Genomic DNA, 27,222 nt, shown 5'->3' on the forward strand with positions numbered 1-27,222 from the left:
AAAACCTGAGAAATTATTTCAAAGAAGTGAAGGAAAAAGGATTTTCTGTGTAGCATCTATGAAATGAACGTTTTCTTGCATGGAAATGAGTGTTGCTTTTCTTCTCCAAGAGGGTAGAACATTATATAACATAAAATATATATGATAATGCATAGGCAAACGTTCTTTGCACAATGCAACTATACTTTAAATAAATAAGAAGTCTTAAAGTCTGCACATAAAAATAATACTTTTTTTTTAAAGATAAAATGGTAGATCTGGGAAAATAAGACACTTTTGAGGACCTCTGTGGTCTAAAAAGCAGCATATTTCAAAGGTTATAAAAAAGTGAGAAAATTAAGAAGGAGGGAATAAAAACCAAATATGAACATCTCTTCAAAAGTTAATTTGGCTATAAATACTTGTCATAAATTAACAGAAGGTCATTGAACTGCAGAAGAATTGGCAGAATAAACACAAAAGGACAATAAACAACAAAATTAGGAGCTGCAGTTAATACTTACCACTTGAATGAGGAATTCTACTGGAAAGCCTCCTAGTGTTTCACTGTCTGTGCCTGAAATTTTGTTTTTCCATGAAGATTGTCCTAATAAAGGATCACTGTCCTATAAAGGATAAAACATCTAAATGAATACCTTCTTTTCAGAGGGTTTCGCTAAAATTTTGATCATGCTAAATAATGTCAGAAAATGAATCTCAAAAACTTTTTAAGGTAACAGCTTCAACATGTATCAGAAAAACACTTCAGTGATTAACACCACTTGAACAAAGTAACTCACTGTGATTGGAGACTGGAGTGAAGGAGTGTATGGCAATCGGGGAGGAGTCATGAAGAAGCGCGAAGGCCGTTGCTTCTGTCCGAAGGCAGCGATGGGCATGGTTTCATGAGGCTCGTTACTCTGCAGACAGGGACAGGGAAAGGGAAATTAAGGATATAATTCAGAGTCTGATTAATTTTTACCCTTTTGGAACATGTAATTTATTTCTGGGATCTGGACTAGCCATGCCTATCCACACCCCAACCCAACAGCGGGAAAAGATTAACGCTTTTGCTTTTGGCCTAGGAGTTTTCAAAGTGTTCTGGCATCACATCAAATAAAACCTGCATGAACATTTCCAAAAATGCCATTGGCAGGAAAATCACAACAGGAGTTCAGCAGAGGATCCAAACTCAGATCATGACAGAGACTAGAAGTATAATGTAGATCCAACACCACACAAGATACAAAAGAAAGTGAGGTCCTCCAGAAATCTTCCAGTCTAGGCTGGACTGCCTGGCAGGAGCCAGGGAGATAATCTCCAATTGTTTGACCAAAACAACATCCTCCCAGGTAGCTTCATTAGCACAAGAAATTCCAAAATCAAGTTCAGTCAACGCATAATACTTGTTTCCAACTCCCACAGCCCTTTCCAGACTTTGGGAAATCACAAAGGGACAAGGTTTTCTTGAACATTTTCTGGCAGGATCTCATTGCAGAATTCTCTTTGGGATCTTATACTACTCATTGTATTTATTCATACTGAACTCAGGCTATTTTAACAGCCTACAATAGCTGGTCTAGTAAATTATTCCACCCTGAGCCATTTTGCTTTAATCATAGAGGGTTATCCTGTTCTGTAAAACCATAAACAGTAAAATTTTATTATCCTGGAATTTCCCATGCATCTGTTATGCTTGTTTCTACTTTATGACAATACCACCTGGGTGTAATTTCTTATTTTTGTTTAAAGCACATCATTGTAGATTTTTAAAATTTCATTTTCTTATTACAGCTACTTTTAGACTGTGTCGTTAATACTTACAAGAACTTCATAATCTGGGACTGTGTGTGTTCCAAGACCTGCCCTGTCAAAAGTCACCCTGTAGGTAGCATTAAGAGTGTCTACAGCATCAATTTGTCCAGTGAACAGACCATCGTGGACACCTCTCAAACGGGCTGAAAAGCGCAACAGGAGAACCAAGAAACCAAACATTACAATGCTATGATACAAATAACAAAACCAGATTTATTATATCTTATGCAAGTAATTCTTCATATACATACTTAAAGGCCATATATTAAATGATTTTTTACAAAATTTAAGTTTGAAGGTCAAATATTTCCCTAATTTAATCCTTAGCACTACATTTACATCTAAGAAACTCCCACTGTTTCATACCCAGTACCTTCTGACAGACAGATTTTGCAGGCAAAAGTCAATTTCCAGATGATTTTGCACAGCATTTCTCTATGAACCCCTCCTCTGATGACTGCACATTTAGCAAAAAAAAGTGTGGAAGGCAGGTTGTTCCACACTGGAAGGATACAGGTCTAGGAGAGTCAGGAGAGGCAGTGTGGTGCATGTCTGCTCTTCAGCAAGAGCTAAGGGCAGCGGTGTGCAACACAAAAAATGCAATGAACACTCATGGCTTGAATAGGAGATACTGAAGTGAAAAGCACCTGGACCAAAATTAGACAGGAGAGAGGAATTCAAATTTTCATAAAACTAGGCAAAACCTGTGGAATGTTTTCAATAATATTCCTTCCTCAGTTATGTGTAAGGTTTTTTAGCAAGGCAATGTCATGTTGAGCATACATGTCCAACTACACTGCAATACCAATTGTATATCTGTTTCAAAACAGGTAGTTTTCTATTTATGGAAAAATGAAGTTCAAGTTTATATTAGGTCAGATTTTAAACTCAGCCAACACTCAGAATTTCGAAATTAAGCATCTCCCTCTCTCCAAAATGTGTTAAATATACTATATATGTAAAAAATCCTACAATTTGAACAGCAGAAACAATAAGGCATACTAAGCTTGCACCTCAAAACCTTATCACTGTTATAAAAATACCACCTAATCTTCACAAGCACCTTCCAATGAACTAAAAAAAACTGATACAATTTTGATGTTTTACATTTGTTACAATTATGTGCACTAAGTGGATTATGACTTACTAAAATCTTATCAAAATACACTTGGCTGCTTATTTTGTTTGTTTTTAAGAAATTACCTGTAACTTTTGTTCCTATTACAAGTGGTAATGGAATTTCTTCTGGAAGATCTTTGAACTGTGAAAGATCTGCAACTTTCCGCTGCTGCAAAAGTCTGATTTTCTGCCGTTTCTGTTTTAATGCTGACCTCTCTTCCTCAAAGAATGCAGAGGAACACCTGCAATATCATTAGATAAAATATATATTATACTTTAATCAATCAAAACATATATATGTGAAGGCACATCATATAAATAGGCACAGTTTAAAAAATCAGTGCAGGAAAATGAAAAAGGTTGGGATGATATGTTCAAGAGAAAAAAAAAAATCTCGTTTAATGCATTTAGACAAGCTTACTCAGAATTCTCACCCTTAAAATAAGAGTCTATTTTAAAATAATACTCAGGAATAGTAGCTGTTGCACTAGTATATGTAAAGAGCACAACATTTCAGGAATTTTTCTGCTTATAAGGATCCATCTAGGGTCACAAAGCAGCTAAGGCTGGCCCCAGTCTGCTCTGGATGCCAGTTCAATGCAGGTGAGGAGGGCGTCCTGCGAGCGCCCTGGCTGCCTGCACTTACTGGTACACAGGAGATCCCTTTTACGTGTGCTTAGTAGTCCAAGTAAGCTAACTAAGTATGAAAGGGCACCAGACTCAGCACATAAAAGGGCACTTCTCTGTCTCATCTCCTTGCACCTGTGCAAAGCACAGCTCAGCCCCAAAATCTGTTACACCGATGAACTGTTCTGAGATTGATCATAGTAAAAGTTTATTTGATCTTGGGCTACTGTGTAAAAATCAGATTATCTCTAGTAGTCCCCTTTCCCATTTTGTGGGGTAGGGTTGTTCTTAAAATGCAATCTTAAAGATGGAAGGCTCACTCTCAAAGTGCTTATTTTGTATTAATTTTCATTTCTAACCTACTGAATAGGCAACATTCATGAGGGAGATAAGCACAAAGCACAAAGACATTAAGGACTCAAACTTATTTTTCATTCCTTACTAAAAGAAGTTTCTTCATTCTCGTGTCAATGAAAGAAGTAATTTTAAAAAGGTGCACAAATGTTATTTTAAGTCTGCCTGATTGCAGAAAGTTATTTATCAAATATTTTGCCACCTTTGTTAATCGCTTTACTACAGTAAAATGCAGATTAAACATTTTCCTGTGGAACTCATACAGTTATATATTGATTACTGATCAGTAAGTTCTATTTTATCAAGTTATTTTAAAAGACTTTGTAAACTCTGCTGATGGTTCCCCCTACTACACTACAAATTATTTCCTGACTTAAATCCCTTCAAGATGTTCCTCAGTCATCTCCAGCCCAGTACTAAGAAGCAGACTTTTTCCAAGTCTGCTTCTACTACTCTCCTATTATATGCTGAAACATTCTTAGGCTTTCTTCTGTATATCCCTCACTGGGAGAGTTCCACAAAGCCCTTTCACTTTTCTCCATGATTGCTCTTCCCGGCATTGTGTACAAGAAGACTGTAAGCACTAAGGGGCCAGGATGCTGAGACCATTTTGTTTCACACTGACCAGCAGCTCCACACTCTATATGCACTGTATATCAGTTGCCTTTTATCTTATATATGTTTTCTAAGTATATGGGGCATAGGCCACCTGTTTTCTCCCAGTGTTAACACAATGAGATCCTAGTCCTAAGCAAGACATGGGAGAAAAACATAAGCAAGAATGAACTGAAGCTGTGAGGTACTTTTGTCAGGTAATGCAGAAACGCACTGCACTGAAGGCTCCCATATGAGGCTTTCCAACCATATCAGCACAGAAATCACCACTTTGTATAGCCCAGTTTTTGTATAGCCTAGAAATTCTGTTGTAGGTTGAGCCTGTAGGTGTGTGTCCCACTCACCAGTTTACCACTGAAGAGCAGAATGTATTTACCTGGAATTATGTACTGTTCCAGTGCTCCTCTTAGAAAATTAAAATATCTGGAAAGGGATGTGGCAGACATAGAGAGGGACAGTGGTTGGGAAACTTAGGAAGAGCTTACTTGGATATTCTCATTTATTGATGCTATTGACTTCATATTTACTACTGGGGAGGAACAGGTGTGAAATAATGCTTGAAGTGGGCTGTGAATATCAAGTTGCAAAATGCAGGTCAGAGCTTTTCAAGTCCATTGAGGAGAAGAATGGCTAACCACAGTGAGACAACAAAATAGGCCAAAAAAAAGAAAAAAAAAAGAAAAAAAAGAAAAAGAAAAAAGAAAAAAAACTGGCCAAAAAAAGAAAAAAGAAAAAGAAAAAAGAAAAAAAGCAATAGAGACTTTGTATTACTACTTCTAATAATGTCCAGGGTTTTGCACTAGGAACAGCAAATATCACCTGATGCTTTTTGACTCATGCTCTTAGAAATACAAATTCAAATGCTGATGTACTAATCACTGACCTTGGAAGGTCCCTACAACAGCAACTACTGTTTTACTGATAGCTCAGATGGTCTTAAAAAGTCTCTGTCCCAAATGTTGTAACTATGAATATAGAAACTATTTGCAATACATTTCTGGCTTCTGTTAAAGGAAACCTCCACCCCAGCATTCCCCAAATGCATTTAATAAAGGTTATCTTCATGCCATCCTATGAAAAAATGAAGATTAAAACTATGGTACAGATCAAAATTGCAAACTCATTAGTTTTCTGTAGAGACTTCTTAAGAGGTTGAACATTCTTCACAGTTTTTACCTTGCTTGTGAGAATTTGAACTAACAGAGGAATCACCACCATCATGTAGTGGCAGGAAAAGCAGATCTAAGCTTAATTCATACCCACTGCTATTCCACAAGCCAAATTAAGTTTACACAGAGTACACAAAACTAACTATTACCTCTTCCTTTTCCTGGAGCATATCTTTCCCCACAGTCTACAGGAATCTTACAAGCTTTGCAGGCTCTCATGAAGAATACTGCTGTGCCAATCAAACACACTGTTGATGTGTGATAGGACATTTAAGGTAGCAGCACACATAAGAAAATACTACAATATATTTAAACAAACAAAAAAAAAAGATGACAACTATGTGCATAACTATCAGAGAGACACTATTATCCTCTGCCATCAACACTGTGGCTGCAAAATGTTATTTTAATCTCTCATGGGGAGATGACATGGTATACAGCTTACCTCCATATGATGAGGACAGAGACAAGAAATTTCTAACTGAATGGTAAAATAAAAAAAAAATCTTTGCTCTAGAGATAGATAGGGAAACTTGTCTTGAAAAAGCATTTAAATGTTTTAAAATAATTCAAAGTCTTTTACAACTAAGGCCAAAGACCACTCTTGACATCTTGAAAGAGACTACCAACAATTTAAAAAACAATATTAGTGAAAAAATAAAAAGCAAACAGGAATGCTTATTTTATGTTGCTATAAAGCAGTAACTCAAAGTTTGCATTAACAAACAATCAGACTCTTTATGCAGTCAAATACTTTTACTTCAGAATTTAGATAAAGCAATTTCCTGCCTATTTAGACCTTTGGTTCCTTTGGCATGAGTCTCTCTTTTTAAAAAAATAACTCTATGATAGCTGAACAAAAAAACCCCAAATCAAACCCAAATCCACTCTCCACATGGCTTAAAAAAAGCAAAAAACCAACCCAAAGACCTTCTGAAAAACAAAAGGAAATTTGAACCCACCAGGCTGGATGGGGTTTTGCAATCTGATGTGGACAACGTTCCTGCCCAGGGCATCCCCTGATCCCAGCCCCTGCTGGAACCAGACAATCTTTAAGGTCCCTTCCAACCCAAACCATTCCAAGACTCTGAAGTTTTACCAATGGCCCACCAGACTGCTGAATGAGGCAAGCTGATCTTTCAGAGAGGTAACCACTTTTGGCAAAAGTCAAATGAGAAACTGGTAACTTAACCTCCAAATACACCATTTCTCTCTCAGTAGGAAGCATGACAACAAAGGAAAAGCTATCTAAGCTAAACTCAAATTTCATTAATATCTTTCCAAGAGGAGCTATTTTCAAGCTGGCTCTGCTGCCTTCCCTTGACTGACAATTTTTACGTTTGTTGTTTGCAGGTACAGAAGATGAAATGGTCTCCATCATGCAAAATATAACCTGACTCAGTGATCTATGAAGGAATACATTCAGAAATATATTCCATAGCTTCCATATGAAGAAATGGATTCAGTGCCTTAGTGTTTGCATTTACAGAAATAAAAGGCTGATTAATTTATGAAACACTACTTATACAATAACAGGGTGGTCAAGTTTGGAAGGACCTCTGGAGGTTACCTCCTCCAACCCCTCCAGCAGAATGACCTCCAGGAGGCCACATCCAGAGGGCCTTTGAGTACATCTTAGGATGGAGATTCCACCACCTCACTTGTGCCCATTCCCTCTTTTCCTGTCACCAGATAATGCTGGAAAAAAACCTGGCCCTATCTTCTCTATACCTTCCCTTCACATATTTATGTAAAAAAAGGAGATCCTCCCTTAGCCTTCTCTAGGCTAAACTGTGTAGGTTTTGTGAAAAGGCTGAGCTTAATCAGAGGGTTTAAGAACTAAAAATTCTGAAATAGAAAAGGAATCCCATGTCTTTCTTCTCTACAATACTTTATGGGTGACTTCATCTCTTCTCTGTCTTGACAGCCAAGCTAAGAAAAGTTAAGGATCTAAAAAATGGTTTAAAAACAACAATAAAATAAATGAGGTGAAAAGGTACACTTGTTTTCCCCAAGAAGAGCTGGTTAGACAGAAGAAAAAAACCTGAGTGAACAATTGGCCAGTTCTTCCAGGCCAGGAAGCACTGCAGTACAGAGATACAAAACAACTTTAACACAACCTAGCTTGGACATTTAGTTATCTGGAGTGGGAAGAGAACATTTCAAGCACAGGCTCATGAAAGCTACATGGACATATGCATTTAAGGAATAGGGTGTGTGGTGCCCAGAGAACACCTCAATAAAATTAGTTTTACTACTTTAAAGATATGGCTTTGTTCTACTATTTGAATACAAAAAATTTTAAAAGGAATCATTTCAGTAACATCAAAACTCCTTGTAATAGCTGAAAGAAAAGAAAGAAAAAATTACCTCCGTGGTTTTCCCATTAATCGCCTGATTTTCCCCCATTCTACTCTTGTCAATTTTCTGGTTTTCAAAGTTGGAAAAGATTCTTTCAGGCATATACAGAAATCATTATCTCCTTCAAATAGTGGCCTGTTGAAACATAATTAGTTCTACATTAACCACACTAAGTAAACTTTTGTCACAAGATTCCAAAAAACATCCATCATCAGAAACACATTTAAAAAATATTAATATAAATTAGTCACATGAACAAGACACTCCTATTCAAAGAAGAATTTTAATTCAGCCAAAAACAAAATCAAGAAGTTTCCAGGACTATTATTCTTTGACTCTTACTATCACTGACATTTAAAAATGCTCCTTTCTCTAGTTTCTACAGAGAAATACACATAATTCATCCTGCTCTATAATGGATAAAAAGCCACCAAATGAAACTTCAGCAGAGTCAGCTCAGTGTCATGAGGATACTGCAACACACTGAAGGAAACCAGAGAGTGAAATATTGAGAGTAAAGGGAAGGACAATACGGTACTGAGAAACAGCCAGACAGTACCTTTTTTTCATCAATTCATTCAATTGTAACTCAGATTCTCAACAGAAGTTTCCAAAATACAGGAAATGGAACCAACTCATCATTCTCTACAGCTGTTCAGGTGAGACTTCCATTGTATCACCCCATGATTCCATGGTGAAGCACAGGATCAGTATGAGAGAAGTGACAGTTCGGAGAACAGACCTGCACAACTCAGGAATTTCTCTCTGATGCTATGACTCATCTCTATTCTGTTTTATGACTGCCTTTTTTCTTTGTAGTACCACATTCTTCTTAGGCTGAGGAGACAAGGGAGCAGCAACAGATATGCCCATCTAATAGAAGGTTAATCATAAAAGACTATGTGCAACTGAAATAGATCCCTCCTGGCAAGAACAAAAGGATAACTGCATCCTAGAGAAAGCTGCTTTTCTCCACTCTGTGCAGGGCACTGGGGTTTGGAGGGGAACATACCCCAGCACAGAACAAAGAGGACCTTGGCAGCAACACTGCTTTCAACTGAGTGTCTGGGGTGGCAGGAGAGAGCAAAGGTGCACAGATATAAGGAAACCCAGGCAAGAATAGAAGAGAATAGTTTTGCAGTAGGAGAGTCTGCAGCTGCGGCACAAAGTGAAAAGGAAAACAAAAAGAATGAGCAATGAGGCTCAGGAAACAGACACAGAAGAGTATATAACAGTATCATTTTATCCACATTTACTATTGCTAACATAAGGTATCTATATAAAGAATAACTATTTAGCTTGTGTTTTGGTTTTGTTTGTTTTTGGTGTTTTTTTTTTTTTTTTTGAGAAAGATAATCTATATTTGATTGTTCTTACTAACTCTTGTCCTTAAGCAGGCAAACTCTAAATCCACAACATCCACAAGACTGGAAGCTCTGGAAAATGGTGGAACTGAGTTACAGTGCATCTGCTTCTGAGGACCTGTGATCACTGTAGTAGTCAGTAGCACTTCAGAAGTCTCTGGAGGCCCAAAATCAATGGCACTTTAAAGAAAACAGTCCACTGCAGTAGCATATAGAGAATTCAACTGAATCAGCTTCAATAATCTAATAACCACAGATGACAGTTGTAGAAATAAAAGTATTTCAAAACCTTACAGAAGACATGGTATTTTATTTGATTATTTCAATTTTGGATGCAATAACTTGATTAAAATATTCTGAGATTTGTACAGTGAGCCATATTTTGTCAGTTGATAGCTCTACGATTTAAACTTTTTTAAGCTTCTCATTAAACCTGAATCATATCACTCCAAACAAGATGTATCAAAGTTTTCCTTCCAAAGACATGCAGTCTCTTAGTAAACAGTGCTATAGTAGCATGTTAACATGATCATATCTTATGAGCATTACAAGCTGTATTTGATTTGCAAGGAAAGGTTTTGGCAGAGGGGGGATTCAGAGGTGGCTTCTTTGAGAAGCTGCTGGAAGCTTCTCCCATATCCCACAGAACCAAAACCAGTTGATTCCAAGGTGGACCCACCCCTGGCCAAGGCTGAACCCATCGGCAGTGGTGGTCGTGCCTACGAAATAATGTAGACAGGAAGGGGAAATTCTGTGCAATTGCATCAGGACAGAGCTGCAGGAGTATCTGAGAGAAACAGCTCTGCAGACACCAAGCCAAGGTCAGGGAAGGAGGTGCTCCAGGCACCAGAGCACAGATTCCTCTGCAGACCACAGTGAAGCAGCTGTGTCCCTGAGCCCATGGAGGGCCCCACACTGGAGCAGGTGGATGCCCAAAGGAGGCTGTGAACCCATGGGAAGCCCCTGCTGGGGCAGGCTCCTGGCAGGATTGTGGAGCCATGGAGAAGAGCCCACTGGAGTAGGTTTTCTGCCAGGACTTGTGACCCCATGGGGGACCCACACTGGAGCAGTCTATTCCTGAAGGAGTACATCTCATGGAAGGGGCCCCCACTGGAGAAGTCTGTGAAGAGCTGCAGCCCGTAGGAAGGACTCAGGTTGGAGAACTTTGCAAAGGACCGGCTCCCATGGGAGTGGGAGGATTCCTTCCTCCAGGAGGAGGAAGGAGCAGCAGAGAGAGACAACAAGTGATGAACTGACCACAACCCCCATTCCTTGTCCCCCTGTGCTTATGGGGGATTGGACACAGAGAGGAGAGAACTGTGAATAAAGTTCAAGAAGAAGGGAGGTGTTTTAAGATTTGATTTCTTATTATCCTACTTTGATTTGATTGGCAATAAATTAAACTAATTTCCCAAAGTTGATTCTGTTTGCCCATGACAGTAAGTGGTGTGGCCTCTCCCTGTGCTTATCTCATCCTTTTGTCACATTTTCTCTCCTGTGTCCAACTGAGGAGTGATAGAGCAGCTTTGATGAGCACCTGGTCTAGCCAAGGAGAACCCACCACACCTGCATACATATATATATATCAAACTTATCTTTGATATATATCATTGTATTTTACCATTATATATCTTTGATAACTATCAAAGAGGATTTCAGAATTACCTGCTAGAGTTTCGTAGACAGTTCTTTAAGAATAAACTAAAAGTTCTTGGTCTGTTGCAAAAATCATTATTAAAAATGTCACATATTAAAATTACTCCTTGAAATAATAATAAGGGGTTTGTTTTACTCATTATTTTTCATGTAATTGGGGAAGAAGCATGAAAAGACTAATTCTTTCAAAGGAATTAAATTCTAGTGAGGATGAATTTAAAACTAACTAAAATGGACGTGAAATTTTTCCACTTCTGATGAATATATGCCAAAATGTTTTTCTGTTGCTATGACTGCCTTCTCAGTTAAGGAAAAAAAGCTACAGCAATTGTGATTAAAATAGAAAGGAAAAACAGTAATTATTTTGTTTGTACATTCTGGAAAATAATGCTTAACTCTGAAGCCATTCTTTAGAATATTAAATACTTGTGTTGCATCTATTAGTCAAACAGTGAAGATTTTAATATTCCATTGATCAATAATGTTTTTTACATTTTAGAAATTGTTTATTTTAAACAGTTCACATCACTGTGATAGTGGCATTAAGAGAACAAGTGCCAAAAACTCTGAGGCACAAACTGCAGAAACAGTCCAGGAGATACATTATGAGATCCAAGCAGGATGCTGATATCTGGACAAGAGTTGAACAGTCACAGCCTGAAGCTCTGTTAGTGATCACAATAAAACCAGGATGATGGGAAAAAATATTTAATATAAACATTTACACCTTCTAGGAAAGCAGCGCTTTATGAAGAAGCAGTGTCCTTCCTATCTCCTCTGTTCAGAAAAGTCTAAGTGTTCTGATATCTTCATGTTCAGATGCTAAAAGCATTATGAATAAAATCTGGTGTCTGGCAGAGGCAGAGGTGATAAAAAGAAAATCACATCCATGAAGGCAGGCTTTCTATAGAAGCCTTTCTAAAGTTGGTAGTTGCAAAGAACCAAGAGCACATACATTGCTCATTAGAGAAAAGAAAAACACCCACCACCACCACCACACAAAATAGTTTTCCATAACTAGTAATTTAAGAATAAATTGGAGTATCTAACCAATATATGGAACTATGCAGCTGAATTTTAGAAAATTATTTGTTTCTATGCTAGTAAGAGATAATTATACAAAGCAGACATACTTATCTATATTTGAATAGAACCATTCATATATGCACCACTTGTGAGCTTTGGGCAGTTTGAGCAGGTTCCGAAGCCGTAAACCAATCTTCTGTGACACTTTCTTTTCTGGTGTAGACATCGTTGTACTAAACTTCTATGTAGTAAAAAACAAACAAACAAACAAACAGTTAAACAGAATCTAATATTTTCAGTATTCAAATAAAGCAGATTTTCCTGATAAAAGTCTGCACATATTGTTTCATAGCAATGTTTTTCTTGCAGATCTATAACAACCCTTACTGCATTATATCAGCAATGCAATCAAACAGAACAGAGAGCAAATTTTAACAGGATCAATACCATTACCTCCATACAAAGCTCTTCTAACAGAAACATTTTCCAGCACTGAAAACGACATTATTGGTAATAACAGCATGGCACCAAAATACATATAGACTTCCACACCCTGAGGCCCCACCGACTGTCTCAGGTGAGCATAACTGGTGCTGCAGCTCAGATGCCAGCAACAGCACCTGCCTGATTTGCACTAGAACTTCTACTCTTGCTCACTCTTCTTAAGCTGAGGATGAAGCTAGGACAGGAATGTAACACAGGCAAAGCTTTCAGCAGAGTGTCTGCTTAGAAAACTGCAAGTGAAACGAGCAATCAAGTTTTAACTACATTTAAAAGCTATTTGATAAATCATGGAAAAGACAACTGTCTTAGTTTGCATATCAGATAGACCCATGTTTAAACAAGACCATAAAAAAAAATCTGCAATTTTGTTCCAAGGATGGCTGTCTTAGCTGACAAAAAGAACAACTTTTCCGCAAAAAATAACAGCTTTTTCAGACTATAGGTTTAACGGAGGTCCCTATTCCATCCTCAATTTTTTTCCATCCCCAAACATTTAAAGTATTTTGGACTTTAGTAGCAGCAATAATAGGACAAAGCATAAGGTAGGCACCTTGTTGGCTGCTGCTGCCCTAGATACAAGCCTCTTTCTCCCACTGGAACTCCAGGAAACAAAACCTGGTGGGACAGCAAGATCTGTGAACTGCAACAGCTGCAGTCCCTGCAGGAAATATTTATCTGGCAACCACTGGACCTCCTGAATCAGACATTTAAGCAAAAAACAGCTGGGTTTAGAACATTACCAAGTCTTTCTACTCTTAAGAAATCATGGTAATGAAGAGAAATGTCATGGTTCTCATCTCTGGCAGAACACACCCAGCTAAATGGCAAGTGCCAAGCTTTTCACATCAGACACTGCACAGCACAGCTCAGGAGGCAAATCAGAGCAGTATTCAAATAGTACTTTTTCAGTGAGGTAAATTCAGCCTCATAAGGTGATGGCCCAGAGAAGTGATGTGGATGACAAAGGTACTACAGAGCCAACTCACTGAGACTAAGAGATGTTCTCCTTTCTATCATAACAAATAAAGGCTGACAAATTACAGCTGCTTTTTTGTGCTGTATCAAGGAGTGGACGAACAAGTGGAGGATGGAAAAACAAGCTCTTTGAACTGAGGGTTTTAGCACAACAGGATCAAGAAGGTAAAGCTGGCCATGAACACAGTCAGGCTACAAATTTAGAACAAGTCCCTAACTTGTTGGGATACATTAAATTCTATAGCAGCCTTCTCAGTTACATAATCAGTGGAAAAAAATTAGGCAGTTTTAAACTGAAGCTGAATAAATTTATGCTGACTACAGGAGATAATTGTTTGCAGGACCATGATGGGCAGTGAGTCTGGAATCCTTTCCAGCTCTGTGTGTTCATGTTCAAGATCAAAAAGAACAGGTACTCCCATAAACAAACTGAGGAAACCAGTGGTAAGAAAGAAAAATATTAATCTCTTTTTAATTGTGGCTTACTTCTAACAACAATTTTCCTCACAAGAAGATTCATAAATCAAAAATGCAACTTGAAAAGCAAATATATTCAAATTTTCAACTAGAACAGATAGGCTTGTTCCCCTTTTTGGTAAAAATATCTCCATACATGTACGTAGGTACCTGTGGAACCATCGCAACCTTCTGATTTCTTTTGGGGGACCTTGTGTTTATTTGTCTGTCATCTTCCTCACTGAAGAGTCGACTCCGTTTGGAATTTCTGAAGGGCTGTATGGAACAAAATTAAGAATTACAAGCAAGAAACCTGATTTCTCTGTTCATGCAGAGAATTCACAGTGAGAGAAATGAAATGCCTCTTGTCTTGTCACCTGTTGGTTTTCAGGCACATGGTACCCAATAAACAGTGCTTCCCATCACTCAGAAATCTAAGGACTGAGAGAAGGAGGAGTTCAAGATTCCAGGCTTTTCCAGTGCTAACTATAACCATTACTATGCTGCTGGCCCAGTTTCACAGAAGTATTTAGAGCCTAACTCCCACTTGTTTCCTTTAGAGTTAGGTGTCTAAACACTTGTGTATCTTAGCTTGCCTCGGTTATAAGTAGTACATCTGTTAATTTGTTTTGAATTTTGGATTAAAAAAAGCTTTATTCAAACACTGTATTTGTTTGGTATGTTCTCAGCTACACAGAATTTTAGCAAGAATTTTCTAATAAAGTGACATGTGTTTGCTGGTTTTTTAACTCACTGAAAGTATCTGCATAGCAAAATGCTAGGAAGATTGAGCCTGAAGAAACTACATCTTGAATAAAATATGTGACAATCTCAGAAAAAAGAATTTAGAATTCATACTAAGTGAAATTTACTTGTGTACTGCTATAGCTCAGAAAGAATTAGAAGGCTGACTGAAAACAAGAAATGATATTGCAAATGTGTCATGAAAAAACTCATTTAGTTATTCCTCAATATCTGACCCTATGACAAAAGGCTCCTGCTTTCACTGAGGACGAAAGAGCAACCTGTGACTGGCTGCTAGCATTGAGAGGAAGCAGCTTTTCCTTTTCCTTCCATGAAGGTTCTGTGGCCCAGCACAACAGCCAGAGACAAAATAAATCAACACAGTTAAATAAAACTTCATTTACAAGCATCTGCACTTTATAAAGACATTTAATACATTTGTGACTGATTAACTGCTTGAAAAGAGATATTTTCTATTAAATTAATCAGTGGTAGCTAAAAATCTGTCTGTCCCATGCCATCTGAACATGGGGCTTTCCCAGGAAATGTGCCTCTCTTACTCTAAATGTGTATTTAAGTAACAGGAGTGTTCTGTGTGTGATAGACACCTAACCACAAGCAGCACACAGAAGAAAACATTAATTCCTGATAGACAGTACAAACCAGGGAAGACACCCACTGGACAGAGGAACTGTATATTGACAAGGGAACCAAATCATCATGAGCCAGACCAAGCAAACTGTTTACAACCCTCAACAGAAACTGACAAACTCGACTCCAAAGAACTACCTAAAATGAGAAGAGTGTTTCATCACTCTGGACTGTCTGTGAAATAACAGAGTGAAATAACAAGTGTTGCAAAGAGGTATCATCCACAGTGGCTAAACAGGTCAGGCATTTTTGGAAAGATTTTTCAACCAACAGTAAAACATGTCTTCAAAACTTTCAACATTCAGTAAACTAAACTACTCCATTACATCTTAGCAACATGGGTCACTGCCAACATGTCAGACTATGCTCTGATCTTTCCCCCAGCTTTCTACAGAACACTGAGCTACACTCAAAGTTTGACTCTGTGTTTTTACCACTCACAGCCACCATACCTAAAGACTGACAAGGTTTTTATACAGGTATTACAGCCAGTCACTTTGGGTCTTTAGCACACGTGATCTTCTAAGTCACCAGTAAGGCTTGTTTCTGTGTGATGATGGGCACTCCTGGGAAGCAGCTGAAAACTGTGACATGAATTGCAGGAACTAAGGGTCTTCACAAAGTCCTGGTCTCTGTCTGGAACTGCATTTTGTAGACCTTATGTCCTCTAGCATCAACACATAGCAGCATGTGTGTATATATGCATCTGTATGAATCCTACCAAAATAAATACCAGGGAGAAGATCACAGGACAAGAAACAGTGAAGCAAAAACCACAAGGCTGAAATGGTCAACCCAAACACCAGACATCCCATTGGAAGCTGCAGGCTCATTTCATATCCCCACCCCAAGGTTGTTCTTCAGTGTAAGGCCTCCTATGAAAGTTCTCAGAATACACAAATTTCACTGACAGTCCTTTACTTTTATTAGAATCTGCTCCTCGGAAGGCACAATGATGGAAGTGCATTATGATATCTTCCCTCCCTTTCCTTTATGCTTCAGTTCTCAGCCATAATTAGAAGTGAGATATTTCATGAGATACAAAAAGAGTTGATCAGAATTGGTGATTCCTGAGCTCAAGGTGGTAGATACAGTACAAGTACTTCACACAGCACTTGCTTTTCAAAAAAAAAAACAGAGAGGAAATGATTTTGACCTATCTTGAATGAGGTCAGAAATTTAATGTGTTTGATTATTCAGTTTTAAAATATGTTTTCATCTCTTATGCAAACTGTGCAAAGTGCTTGTGAAGGATATAGTTCCAGCTTTGGACATTACAACCTTTTTTTGTGATCCTTACATTTGACTCCCTGTATGTATTTTACTAATCCTGAAGCTTTTTACTGCTTCTTACCATTTCCACTGCAGAACCAGCATTCTTGCTTTTCCAAATGTGCGTTTTCTGCAGAGAATTGTATTTTTCATTCCACGAACTGGATAAACTTCCCTCTGTTGTGAAGAAAGTACATCATGAATATATATATATGTATGTATGTTTTAATGTAACTACTGTCCAAAACCAAGTAAAACATCATCAACTACTAAAATATTTACTTGCAACATCTTTGAATTCAGTAACAAACAGATTTTAGATTTCACTATTTTTATTAAATAATTCTTAACATTAATTTAAAAAAATGAAGGAGATTTTCACTACAAAGAGGAACATAAACAAGTGTTTTTTAATTATGACAACATTTAAGTTTCTTGAAACCTTCTTTGCTGGAATCAGTTACTTCCAGTGTCAGGTTGACACAAATCAACAGTTGAACTGTGGCTGTAACTGAAACCTGGAGAAAGCAAACCTCTACAAGACATAGACACCTTTTAGTTCTAGAAAATTATTAAGTGGGTGTACACTAACAAGTAAATAAAATCTTATTCCAACAAATCTGCATTAATGACAACATATTCAATAGACCATGCCTCCTTCTTTGTGTAACAAAAACCCTGTAACACATAAAGAAGCTTTAATTATAGGGCAAATTAGAAGTATTCAAAATTTTAATGAATGTTCATGAAGATAACTTCAAAGAAAAAAATATAAGCAGCAGGTTTGTGATTTAACCCACAATTTGCTGACAGAGAACACCATAAAATTGTGAAATGCCTTCCTAATGTAAATTGTGTCACACATACAGGTCTCACTAAGAATCCTTCCTGTATCTCCTGCTCAAGAGATGAAAGATTACCCCAATCTTCTCATCAAACTTGATGTCTAGGCAGTACTTTTGAAGAAAAAACACATTTCAGGAATTTCACCCAGAAGAGCAGTGTCTAAATACACCACAATACATGTAGTTTCAACTGCCAAGGATTATTATTCTATAGAACTACAAATACCTATAATAAACCCTACCGTATTTCAACAAAAAAGCCTGTGATTTTCTTGAACTTTCTGAAGACAGAAACTAAATACACCTGAAGTCAGACTGGGTACAAGTAAATAACACATTAATTTCTTACCTTTCAAGCTCACAAGTGCTTTTGCTGAAGAACCTGCAATATAGCAAAAAGTCCACATAAATCACAAGCTATTTCAAACCCTTCAACCTATACAGAGTCTACTCATTCTTAATTAATTCTCAGGCAGAAAGTGGAATTTAATATAAAAATCTTTCACAGCTGAATGAGCAAACCCAGCACACCTTCCATGGCACTAGGCATAGAATTATAATTTTATTACCAATAAATCCTGAAAGCATATTCACATTTTGGCTTTTTCCTTTAGTTTCATGCCTACAAAACAACTTTAGATGTTGAACACTTGGGTTTAACACAGCAAATTCTCAACAGGCTTTATGTCCAAACTATATTCTCCCATGTGGCTGCTTGTTTAATGCAGCTGCAAATGCATTTTACAACTGACAAGAAAACTAAAGAACACTTCTTCTTTTTTTTTTTTTAATGATTTATACCAGTTCAAAATTCTTCAGTGCCCAAGATTTCCAGGAAAGGAGTGGTTCATGCTCAAAAAGAATAAGACAGATAGCTAGTTGCCCCCTGGTGGTACCTCTTTGTTCAGAAAGGCAGCAGACTCAGATCTCAAATGCAGACAGGACTGTTACTTTGCTCAAACTGTTCAGTGTAATAAACACATGAAAATTTCAATGCTCCCCTTCCACTGCATTTGTAGAACCTCTGCAATGCTCCTGGGCCAGGAAAAACAAAACTGGGCCTGACTACAGTGGGCCTTCATGCTCAGAAATGTTCAAATGTCTAAGAATGAGCTGTCTGAAGCAATTGCATTAGCACAGGGGAAGATATTTCTGCATGACAATGCCTTCCCAGATTCCTGTTTTTCTCTCAAATCAATTCTACCTTTCCAGTTATGTTCCTGTGTGACAGTTACTTCTCCCTGTCACTTTCCCTGCTCTCTCCTTCATCTTCTCTTCAAAACTGCTGCTCTAAGAACTTTCTAACTCCAAAGCTCCAGAAATTCCTTGCAGCTGCCATTTATCCAGCTCCTTACCTCACTAACCTCACAGTGCCAGAGATACTTGCCTCTAAGAGAATACATTCCAGGGAGTGTCACAGAGAATACAGGTGCAGCAACAGCAAAAAAGCCCCCTAATCCCTTATGTTTTCATAATAGCATTTTGTTTGCTGCCATCTTATTATGCCATTTGTTAAAAACCAAAATTTCAATACAAAAAAGAAAGGAAAAGGAAATAAAGTTTCTATTTCTTTTTCCCCAAAAGCTTAAAAAACGAGTTTATGATATGAAACAGAACTAACTTGAACTCACTGAGGGTTTAGAGAGCTTCCACCCCAGCATCTCCCAAGCTGTTCAAATCTACAACAGCAACCACATCTGGGATTACATGTCAGAACCACGGTGACACACCTGGGCTGTACTGTCACACCTCCTGCATATTTCTGTTCTGATGTGTCACCTTTGTTGGGTTGGAGCCCTCTCAGTGACTGGTACAGCAACATGATTCTGTGATGATCTGAGTCACAGGGAGTTCAGCTTTTGAAACAAAGCTGTATGTTCAAGGTATCAATTTTGTTTTTACATTTTATGCTAAAAATCCTATACCACACTGTGCTTGCATAAATGCACAGGTAGTCTGCTATCAAGCAGGAATGAACAGCTCTGAAAGGTAACATTGAGAACAGTGAAGAACTACTGTGTCCCAAATTTACATAAGGGATGGTGGGAAATGTGTGCAGGGGTAAGTACACACAGCTTAAGAACACAACACTGGGGATGGGGACACAGGAGCAGGGTCATCAGGGTTGTCAAATGGAGGAGATGCTGCCTTTGCAGAGCAGATCACCATTCTGAGAGAGCTCAGGCACTTCACCTGAACACACAAGCATTTTCTTTTTTCTCACTATCTTGTTGATATGAATCAAGTTCAATCAATCCAGTCCAGGGTGAGTATGGACACTGTTAACAATGGAACAGAAACACTCAGCAAGAGGCAGCAAAGCTTTATCTAGGGTGGTGTCAATCTCACAGCTGAAGTGCCTGAGATGCTTTGCTAACCATGGGATGCTTCACCTGTGAGGATGATGATGGGCCAGCAGAAGGTTACTGTGCTACTTCCTGGCTTTACAAGATTAGCACTCCAAAACAGCATTAGTTGCCCAAGGAGTTTTCCACATGGGATAGTTAATCTTCCATAAGTGCATGTTAGAAGAGGGCTGCTCATTTGTTTTCACTTGACCTGTAATTAATGTATCCAGGACATCTTTATTTAGGAATACAAGCGTCCAAATCAAATACTCCTGATCTATGGAAGTTCAAAAGTTAAACTACACTATTTTACTGTAACAAAGTACAGAAAATGAACATCAACACTTCTACAGCTTAAAGCTTTAGAATACATGTAGGATACTAAAATGACAATGGAGATGTCCATAAGCTTCATTTTACCTCAAAGTAAACAACATGACAGAACATGGCTTTTCTTGTCAAGTTTTTCTATATTGATTTTAGGGCTACCTGCAACAACACCAACTCCAAGGAATATGGTACAGCTCCCCACTTTTTCCTTTTAATTGGGCAGTACTGTCAATACTACCAGGGCCACAAAACCAGAAATTAGGATGATGATCTATAGCAATATCGTGTCACAATAAAAACCAACCAACACTTAATACAGATAGAAGCATTTCAAGAACTAAAAAAATTGCCAAGTGATGTAGGATAGATTAAGTTTATTCAAACTATACAAAACTTCATTTACAGTAATTATTAGATTTATAATATACTAGCCTCACACTAAATGCCAGTAATCTTGTATACTCCTGTTCTGAATAACAAATATATAATCACAGGCAGTCTTTTTAAACTGCATTTTAATGATAAACAGAGATTAAAGTAGAATACACACACACACTTGAATGTAAATATCTATTATGACATTGACACAGACTTCATTTCCAGAAACACTCCAAAAACAAATGGGTGGAAAGCAAGAAATAAGGCCTGTGAATCATACAGGTTATTACAACTAAAATCTACTTCCAGCCCCTCCAGGTTCAGAGGATCTCAAAGGAGACTTTCTCAATACTGAGAGTAAAAATACCCTTAACCTAGGGAGGAAGCACAGGCAGCTCAGCACAGCAGTGGCACTGGCACATGGCTCCAGAGCAAACTGTAAATTACCTTAGCTTTGTCTTACTATCCTACCGAGCAGTGCTTTGCATATGCTGTTGGTAATTAATTACCTGAACACAGTGTTCACACTTGACTAAGTCTGTAAAATTAGAAAAAGATTCAGCAGAGATCTAGGAGACAAATTTCAAGATCTAAAGACACGTATTATTGTGAGAAAGTTAAGACACTCCAATCTTGTTCCCAAAGAAGGTCAAGATCTGCACTGATCACAAGTATCTACAATGAAAGATAATTCAGATGGATAAATAGCTCTGCAGCCTTTTTTTTTTTTTTAATGGAAAGGCATAACTAGACCTATTTTGTGAAAGATTACATTGGGTAATTTAGATTAGCAATTAATACAAAGTTTAAGAGATTTTAGGTAACTATAACAAGAAAAGGCATGTTGAGCTCCCTGTAACTCAAAATCTTAAACCAAGTTCAATACATTTTTAAAGAGAGAACTGTAGCTAAAAAGGAAGCTTGAATGTGATGCAAAGAAATTTGAAACACAAGTACACCCAGCATATTTAATGAAGAATCTAAGATGATTATAATGGCCTTTCCTGGCTCTGAAAAAAACCACCAATGATTCTGTAAAATATGTGCACCACAGATGTGCAATAAAAATAACCCTGTTCTAGATTATGAGGTATTAAATAGTATCACAACAGGAAGCTCATCAGTAACTAAGAGTCAGGAATAAGTGTATTTATGTGTTTTGTGACACTCACAAGAAATGATTTTCAGCAAGTCCAGATGAAATCAACTTGATAAAAAGCCACCAAGGTTAAAACCATGCCAGGTCTGCCAAGCCTGGCATGACAAAGGCCCTGATGTTTCACGTGTGGCTGGCTGCAGCGGCGGCCATGGCATGGACAGCTCCTCCAGTCCTGAACTGCTGCTCCCTCTGAGCACACAGTCCCCAGCAATCCTGCCTCCAGCCCCAGGCTCCTGCTCACAGGGAGGGAGGACACACAGAGCACTGCAATAAAGAGAGCTTAAAAACCTCCTCTATTTGCTCCAGAGGCTGTATGAACTCTCTGAGAAGTATTTCTGATGTGGAAATAGGCTTTGAGGAGTGGGAGAAAAGTGCAAAAGCTTTTACCCTTTTCAAAAATAAAAGAGAGGTTTAAGTTTAAAAGCAAGCACCTACTACTGCCTGCCCTCACCTGAAAACACTGCTACTGAACAAAAGAGGAGGAGTTTGACCACTATTCAATATGGGCGGCTGTGAATGCCTTGATGAACGTCCTCAGTACTAAGATGGAGTAAAGCAGTTTAAATGTGGCTTCTCAACTGCTGATTTGAAAATCCAAACAGGAACACACACAAGCATGTTAGGTTTGTAAAAGTGTTTTCAATTTAATAATAAATTTATAACAGACGATAATTTTGAAAATAAATGTTACAAGTAACCACAGGGATGTTCTACAGCTGCTGATTTCACTAATGTATGAGCACAAAGGGGCATATCTAAATCAATATGGAAAATTCTAGGATCCAGATCAGCAATTACATTTTGTAAAGGCTTTCCTCTCCAGATTGTTAGACTATTTTGTCTAAATTTGCACAGGTGAGCAGTTATTTTAACACTGGTTGCATGACTACCTCAAAAACCTATGTAATTAATCTGCATTGCCAGCACTAAAAATGGTGTGACAGAAGAAACTCCTGGAGAAGAAGAGAAAAACATGAGCCTTTATTATAGACTGAGTCATTAATCCTCCAAGAGATCATTCATCTACACAAGCACGGCACAAGTTGTTTTAGCAGAGGAAGCACCTCAAACAACTGGCCACTGCAAGGAAAGCTTATTCAGGAAAACTGAAAGTAAAAAACACACAGAAGAGAGAAAAGTGGCTTTGGGGACTTTATAAAGCTTCCTCCAAACTTAGGGCTCACTGAAGAGGTAAATAAATAAATAAATAAACACTAACTTTTCACTTCAAGATGAGTCAATATTTTCCTCATGTTAAGAGCCCACTAATAAATTGACATATGTATATTTCCAAATCCTACTTTAACTCCTGGATGGAAGTAGGTTTTCCAGCCATGTGAACCCTTCTATAGGACTTCTGTAGACAATAACCACAATAATAAAGCCCTCTTCTTGAAATTGTGTTCTCATAATGGACAATACACTGATACCATGGTAACATACAATTTTAAAGGTAGGCAGCACAAATAATCCCAAAAACTATTAGTTGTGAGTACTGCATAGCAGCCACAAAGCTAACCTTGAGCCTTCTCCCAAATACTGCAGTCTCGCAGAGTTCTGCTGATTTTTTTGGTCTCAAACATCCAGGCCACAGCAGTGCTGGGCTCTTGGGGCTGAAAAATGGAAGTGCCAGAGGTGTCTAGGAAAGCAGCAGAGCAGAGGACCCGTGAACCACAGCAAAAGGTCGTGCTGGGGGTAAAGACAACAATTTCTGCTTGAAGTGCTGCCCTTATGCTGCAGCCTCCCACCATGTGATAAAAACCCATCCAGTAAGATCCTTATCCTGCTTCCCTTCTTCCAGTCCTAAAACACAAGCCTTTATGAACAGTACCAACCATGCCTACCAATACATGATACTCGGCAAAACACCGACTTCATTTGTACTGTAAAAGCTGAACCCTGACACCCATCACCCCTGGAGTCTGCCTTTCTCTGATTCTCCTGCTGCTGGCTGGAGTGTGCAGCACAGGAACGCTGCACTCCGGTGCTGGCAGCAGCCCCGTGCCCCTGATCCCTGATCAGCACCTTCCTGTCAGAAATGGCACCTCCCTCTCCCTCTTACAGAGCAGGTCCCAGCACCCTCCTCCCTCACGCCAGCTTGTGCCAAGGGATGCACCAAGAGGTGGCTTTGCTGTGCTGCTCTCGGCAGAGCTCTGCCTCCAGCGGGACCAGGACAATCTTTAGTCACATCTGCACGTGCTGCTTGTTTTAGCTGAGCCTCGCCTCAGCAGAAAGTTCATTTCACATCAGAGCCTCCCCTCAGCTTCACTGCACAAGCTTTAGAACCACACAGCCCACAAATCAGATTGCTTATTACCAGTAGCAGGAGACAGGGCAGCATTATGTATGCTCCAATACAATCCACTGATTCCCTCTTTTGAGACAGAGAAAAAGCCATCTGGTCTGCAGCACCAAGGCTGCCCACCATTTACCTCCACTGCAAAGTTACCAGGAGATAAGAAGAAGGAAAAAAAGGCATTGACTAAAATTAGTCACTCATTGGGCACCGGCCCAACAGCCTGCAGAAACAATTTTTTTGTCTTCAAAATATAAATCAAGTTATTAGTATTTGAAGTATTTCTGCAATTGGCACCTTTAATATTCTGGACTTTTTCAGCTAGAGGATTTGCCACAGATTTGTTCTTTCTTCACCTGCATCCCAAATTACTGCATGGCCCTCCCCTGGCAGCACAGGAAAGGCCTCAAACTACAAGAAATGCATGTAAACTTACACACCATTTCAGGCTGTCAGTATGAAGCCTCACTGTTTTATATGGACAGAACAGTAACTTTAGCAGATAAAACAAGTACATATCATGAGACAACTGTGTGCATTACATTCATCTCACTCCTGGGTTAAGAACAGTCATGGCCCAGCTGCATTACAGAACCTGCCAGAGGGCAAGTCGGTGCTATCAGAATACTCTGGGGCAAATTCCACTTCATCAGACTTCCAATCTGAAAGTAAAACTGTGTGGTTCTTACCATACAGCAAAAAGTCAGTTTTCTTGTCATCAAGTATGCTGTGTTTACCTGTAATTATTTTTATGTGAAAGCTCAGTTGTGGTCTACTACTTTACTATAAACTATGTTGGAGAAAATTCACAGGGGTGATGGACAAATCTCCAAGTCTCTTAGTAATGAACTATTCTGACTTTTTTTGGAACTTCTTTTTATACCGTAAGAATATTCCAAACCCAATTTTGCAATGCTTACTGCTATTGTCCTTTATATATTAAGCTGCAGACTGAGAGCTGCATGAAGTCAGTGCTAAATTAGCCAGGACTAAGTTTACATCTTCATTTCAAGTACAGGACTGGAAATGAAAGAACTATGTGTGGCAGTAACTAGTGTAACTTGAAAACATCCAGATCACCAAAACTGGATAGAATAGGAATGGAAGCACAAGGCAGCCACTCCTTGAAACTTTCACAGTTCCAGCAGTTCAGCAATGCTACAGAAAACATGAAGCTTGCTGTCTGATGGAAAACACCCCTAACTTGCACCAAACTTAGGTAAACACAAACCTTAAGGTCAAGGTCAGCAGAGCAGAAGTTTACTGCCTTTACAAACAACCACACGGTGTCTGCTTCACCTGCCAAGCAGAGACTGTAACACTGACACTGCTGGCAAGAGTGGCCAGCAGAGCCCCATCCTAAGGGAAACTGAGTCACACACTCTGCTACTGTACCTGCTACAGGTGAAGTGACAGACCTGTCAAACCTTCCCGATGTCACTGCAGGCAATATAAAAGTGACAGAGAAGAAAAAGTTGTTTTTCATACTTCACATTAACTTCTTGAAACACACAGCTTTCCCAGGAAAATGGGCAAGGCAAATGGAAGAACAGTAACTTAAACATTGTCCATTCTAGTGAACAGGGAAAGTTCATTTAATAAGCAATAAACCACAGCTAATTATTAATTACAGTCGTATCAGTTGGTCCATGACTTGTATTAATCAGTCTCTAAATGCAGCACAGCATCCATGACTGAGCTGCACCAAGTTGAGAATGTCAGCTCCATCCATAATTTATAATGATCCTCCATAAATCTGTTCAGTTAACACAATGACACCAGCCACGTGGGCACATTAACCAATTTTTCTCCTGACAGTTGTTGGAGCTGTAACAAAGACTCACACAGAAGCAAGATTTCCACTCTGAGTCACCTCTCTCTGAGAGTCTTTGGATATGGAAAGAGTTGGTATCTTGATGAACTTGTGTGGTGCTGAACAAAACAGTGCCACCAAAAGATGTCTGCCCTGCTCTGTGCACATCTATTGAAACTAGTAAATGCCCTAGTTTTAGCTTGGCAGGAGTTCACAGTTTGTAAGAGGACATAGCAAGATGGCATCTGGACACATTTTACATTGAATAATTTCCTCTTCTGCAACGCTCAAGTACTTTGTGCATAAATCTACATATACAGCAATACATGTATGTTTTTTAGCTACTCTAAGTTTTTATCAAATCCTTGTGCTCTTTGAAAACAACATCCACACAAACCCTATGGAGATCACAGAATCAAGGAGGTTAAAAAAGACCTCTGAGACCTTGGAGTCCAGCTTTTAACCAAACACCATCATGTCAACTAGACCACAGCACTAACTGGCACATCCAGTCTTTCCTTAAACACCTCCAGGGACAGTGACTCCACCACCTCCCTGGGCAGTCCACTCCAATGTCCACTCACCCTTTCAGTGAAGAAATTCCCCCTGACATTCAATCTAAACTTCCCCTGCTGAAGCTTGAGATTATGCCCTCTCGTTTGCTGCCTGGGAGAAGAGGCCAATCCCCACCCGGCTACACTCTCCTTCCAGGAGCTGGAGAGGGTGATAAGGCCACTCCAGACTCTCCTCTAGGCTAAACACCCGCAGCCCCCTCACTGCTCCTCATCAGACTCATGCTCCAGCCCCTTTCCTAGCTCCACTCCCCTTCTCTGGACTCTCTCCAGCACCTCAGTATCTTTCTAGCAGTGAGGGGCACAGAACTGGACACAGCACTCAAGGTGCAGATATACAGACCTGTATGCATGAAAACACATGTTTACATGCTATTTTCCTGTACAGCCAGGTTTCTGCTGCTGACACACAACACGAGGGCTCTGAGCTCTTCCCTGCGCATTCATCAGTGCCCCCCTCACACAGCGTGTGCTCGCCCTGACCCCCAGCCCTGCGGAGCTGCTCGCACCGTGCACGGCACAGGCTACGAACACACAAGCCCTTCTTGCCCCCACGGACGACAGCCGGGTCCGGAGCGCCGGGCAGCTCACCCCTTCCCCGGGACAGGACGCTCCTTCCCCCGCACTGCCCCGACCCCCGCGGGCAGGGCGGGCTGTCACTGCGCCCCGCCCGGCTCCCGCTTCCCGCCCCTCCCGCCCGGCAGGTGCCGCCCGGGCGGGGCGGGGGGCCCAGCCCCGGCACCCCCGAGGGCAGTGGGGGTCGCACCCTCGGGACGGAGCTCCCCGCCCGCCGC

General features: G+C 39.4%; 1 protein-coding gene across 1 annotated transcript in view; it reads right to left on the reverse strand.

The window, feature by feature from the left end:
* Positions 1-27,222, reverse strand: part of LIN9 (lin-9 DREAM MuvB core complex component) — a 39,235-nt gene that overhangs the window by 10,942 nt on the left and 1,071 nt on the right. Inside the window, exons 2-10 of the mRNA XM_041474132.1 lie at positions 17,882-17,914; positions 16,770-16,864; positions 14,192-14,296; positions 12,193-12,326; positions 8,049-8,174; positions 2,998-3,155; positions 1,804-1,937; positions 780-899; positions 504-605 (exon numbers count right to left, since the gene is read on the reverse strand). Of these exons, the coding sequence (XP_041330066.1) occupies positions 504-605; positions 780-899; positions 1,804-1,937; positions 2,998-3,155; positions 8,049-8,174; positions 12,193-12,326; positions 14,192-14,296; positions 16,770-16,864; positions 17,882-17,914 (1,007 nt within the window). The remainder of the gene's footprint in view (positions 1-503; positions 606-779; positions 900-1,803; positions 1,938-2,997; positions 3,156-8,048; positions 8,175-12,192; positions 12,327-14,191; positions 14,297-16,769; positions 16,865-17,881; positions 17,915-27,222) is intronic.

This window comes from Pyrgilauda ruficollis, unplaced genomic scaffold, assembly GCF_017590135.1.
Source record: "Pyrgilauda ruficollis isolate IOZ18807 unplaced genomic scaffold, ASM1759013v1 scaffold31, whole genome shotgun sequence".
Taxonomy (NCBI): domain Eukaryota; kingdom Metazoa; phylum Chordata; class Aves; order Passeriformes; family Passeridae; genus Pyrgilauda; species Pyrgilauda ruficollis.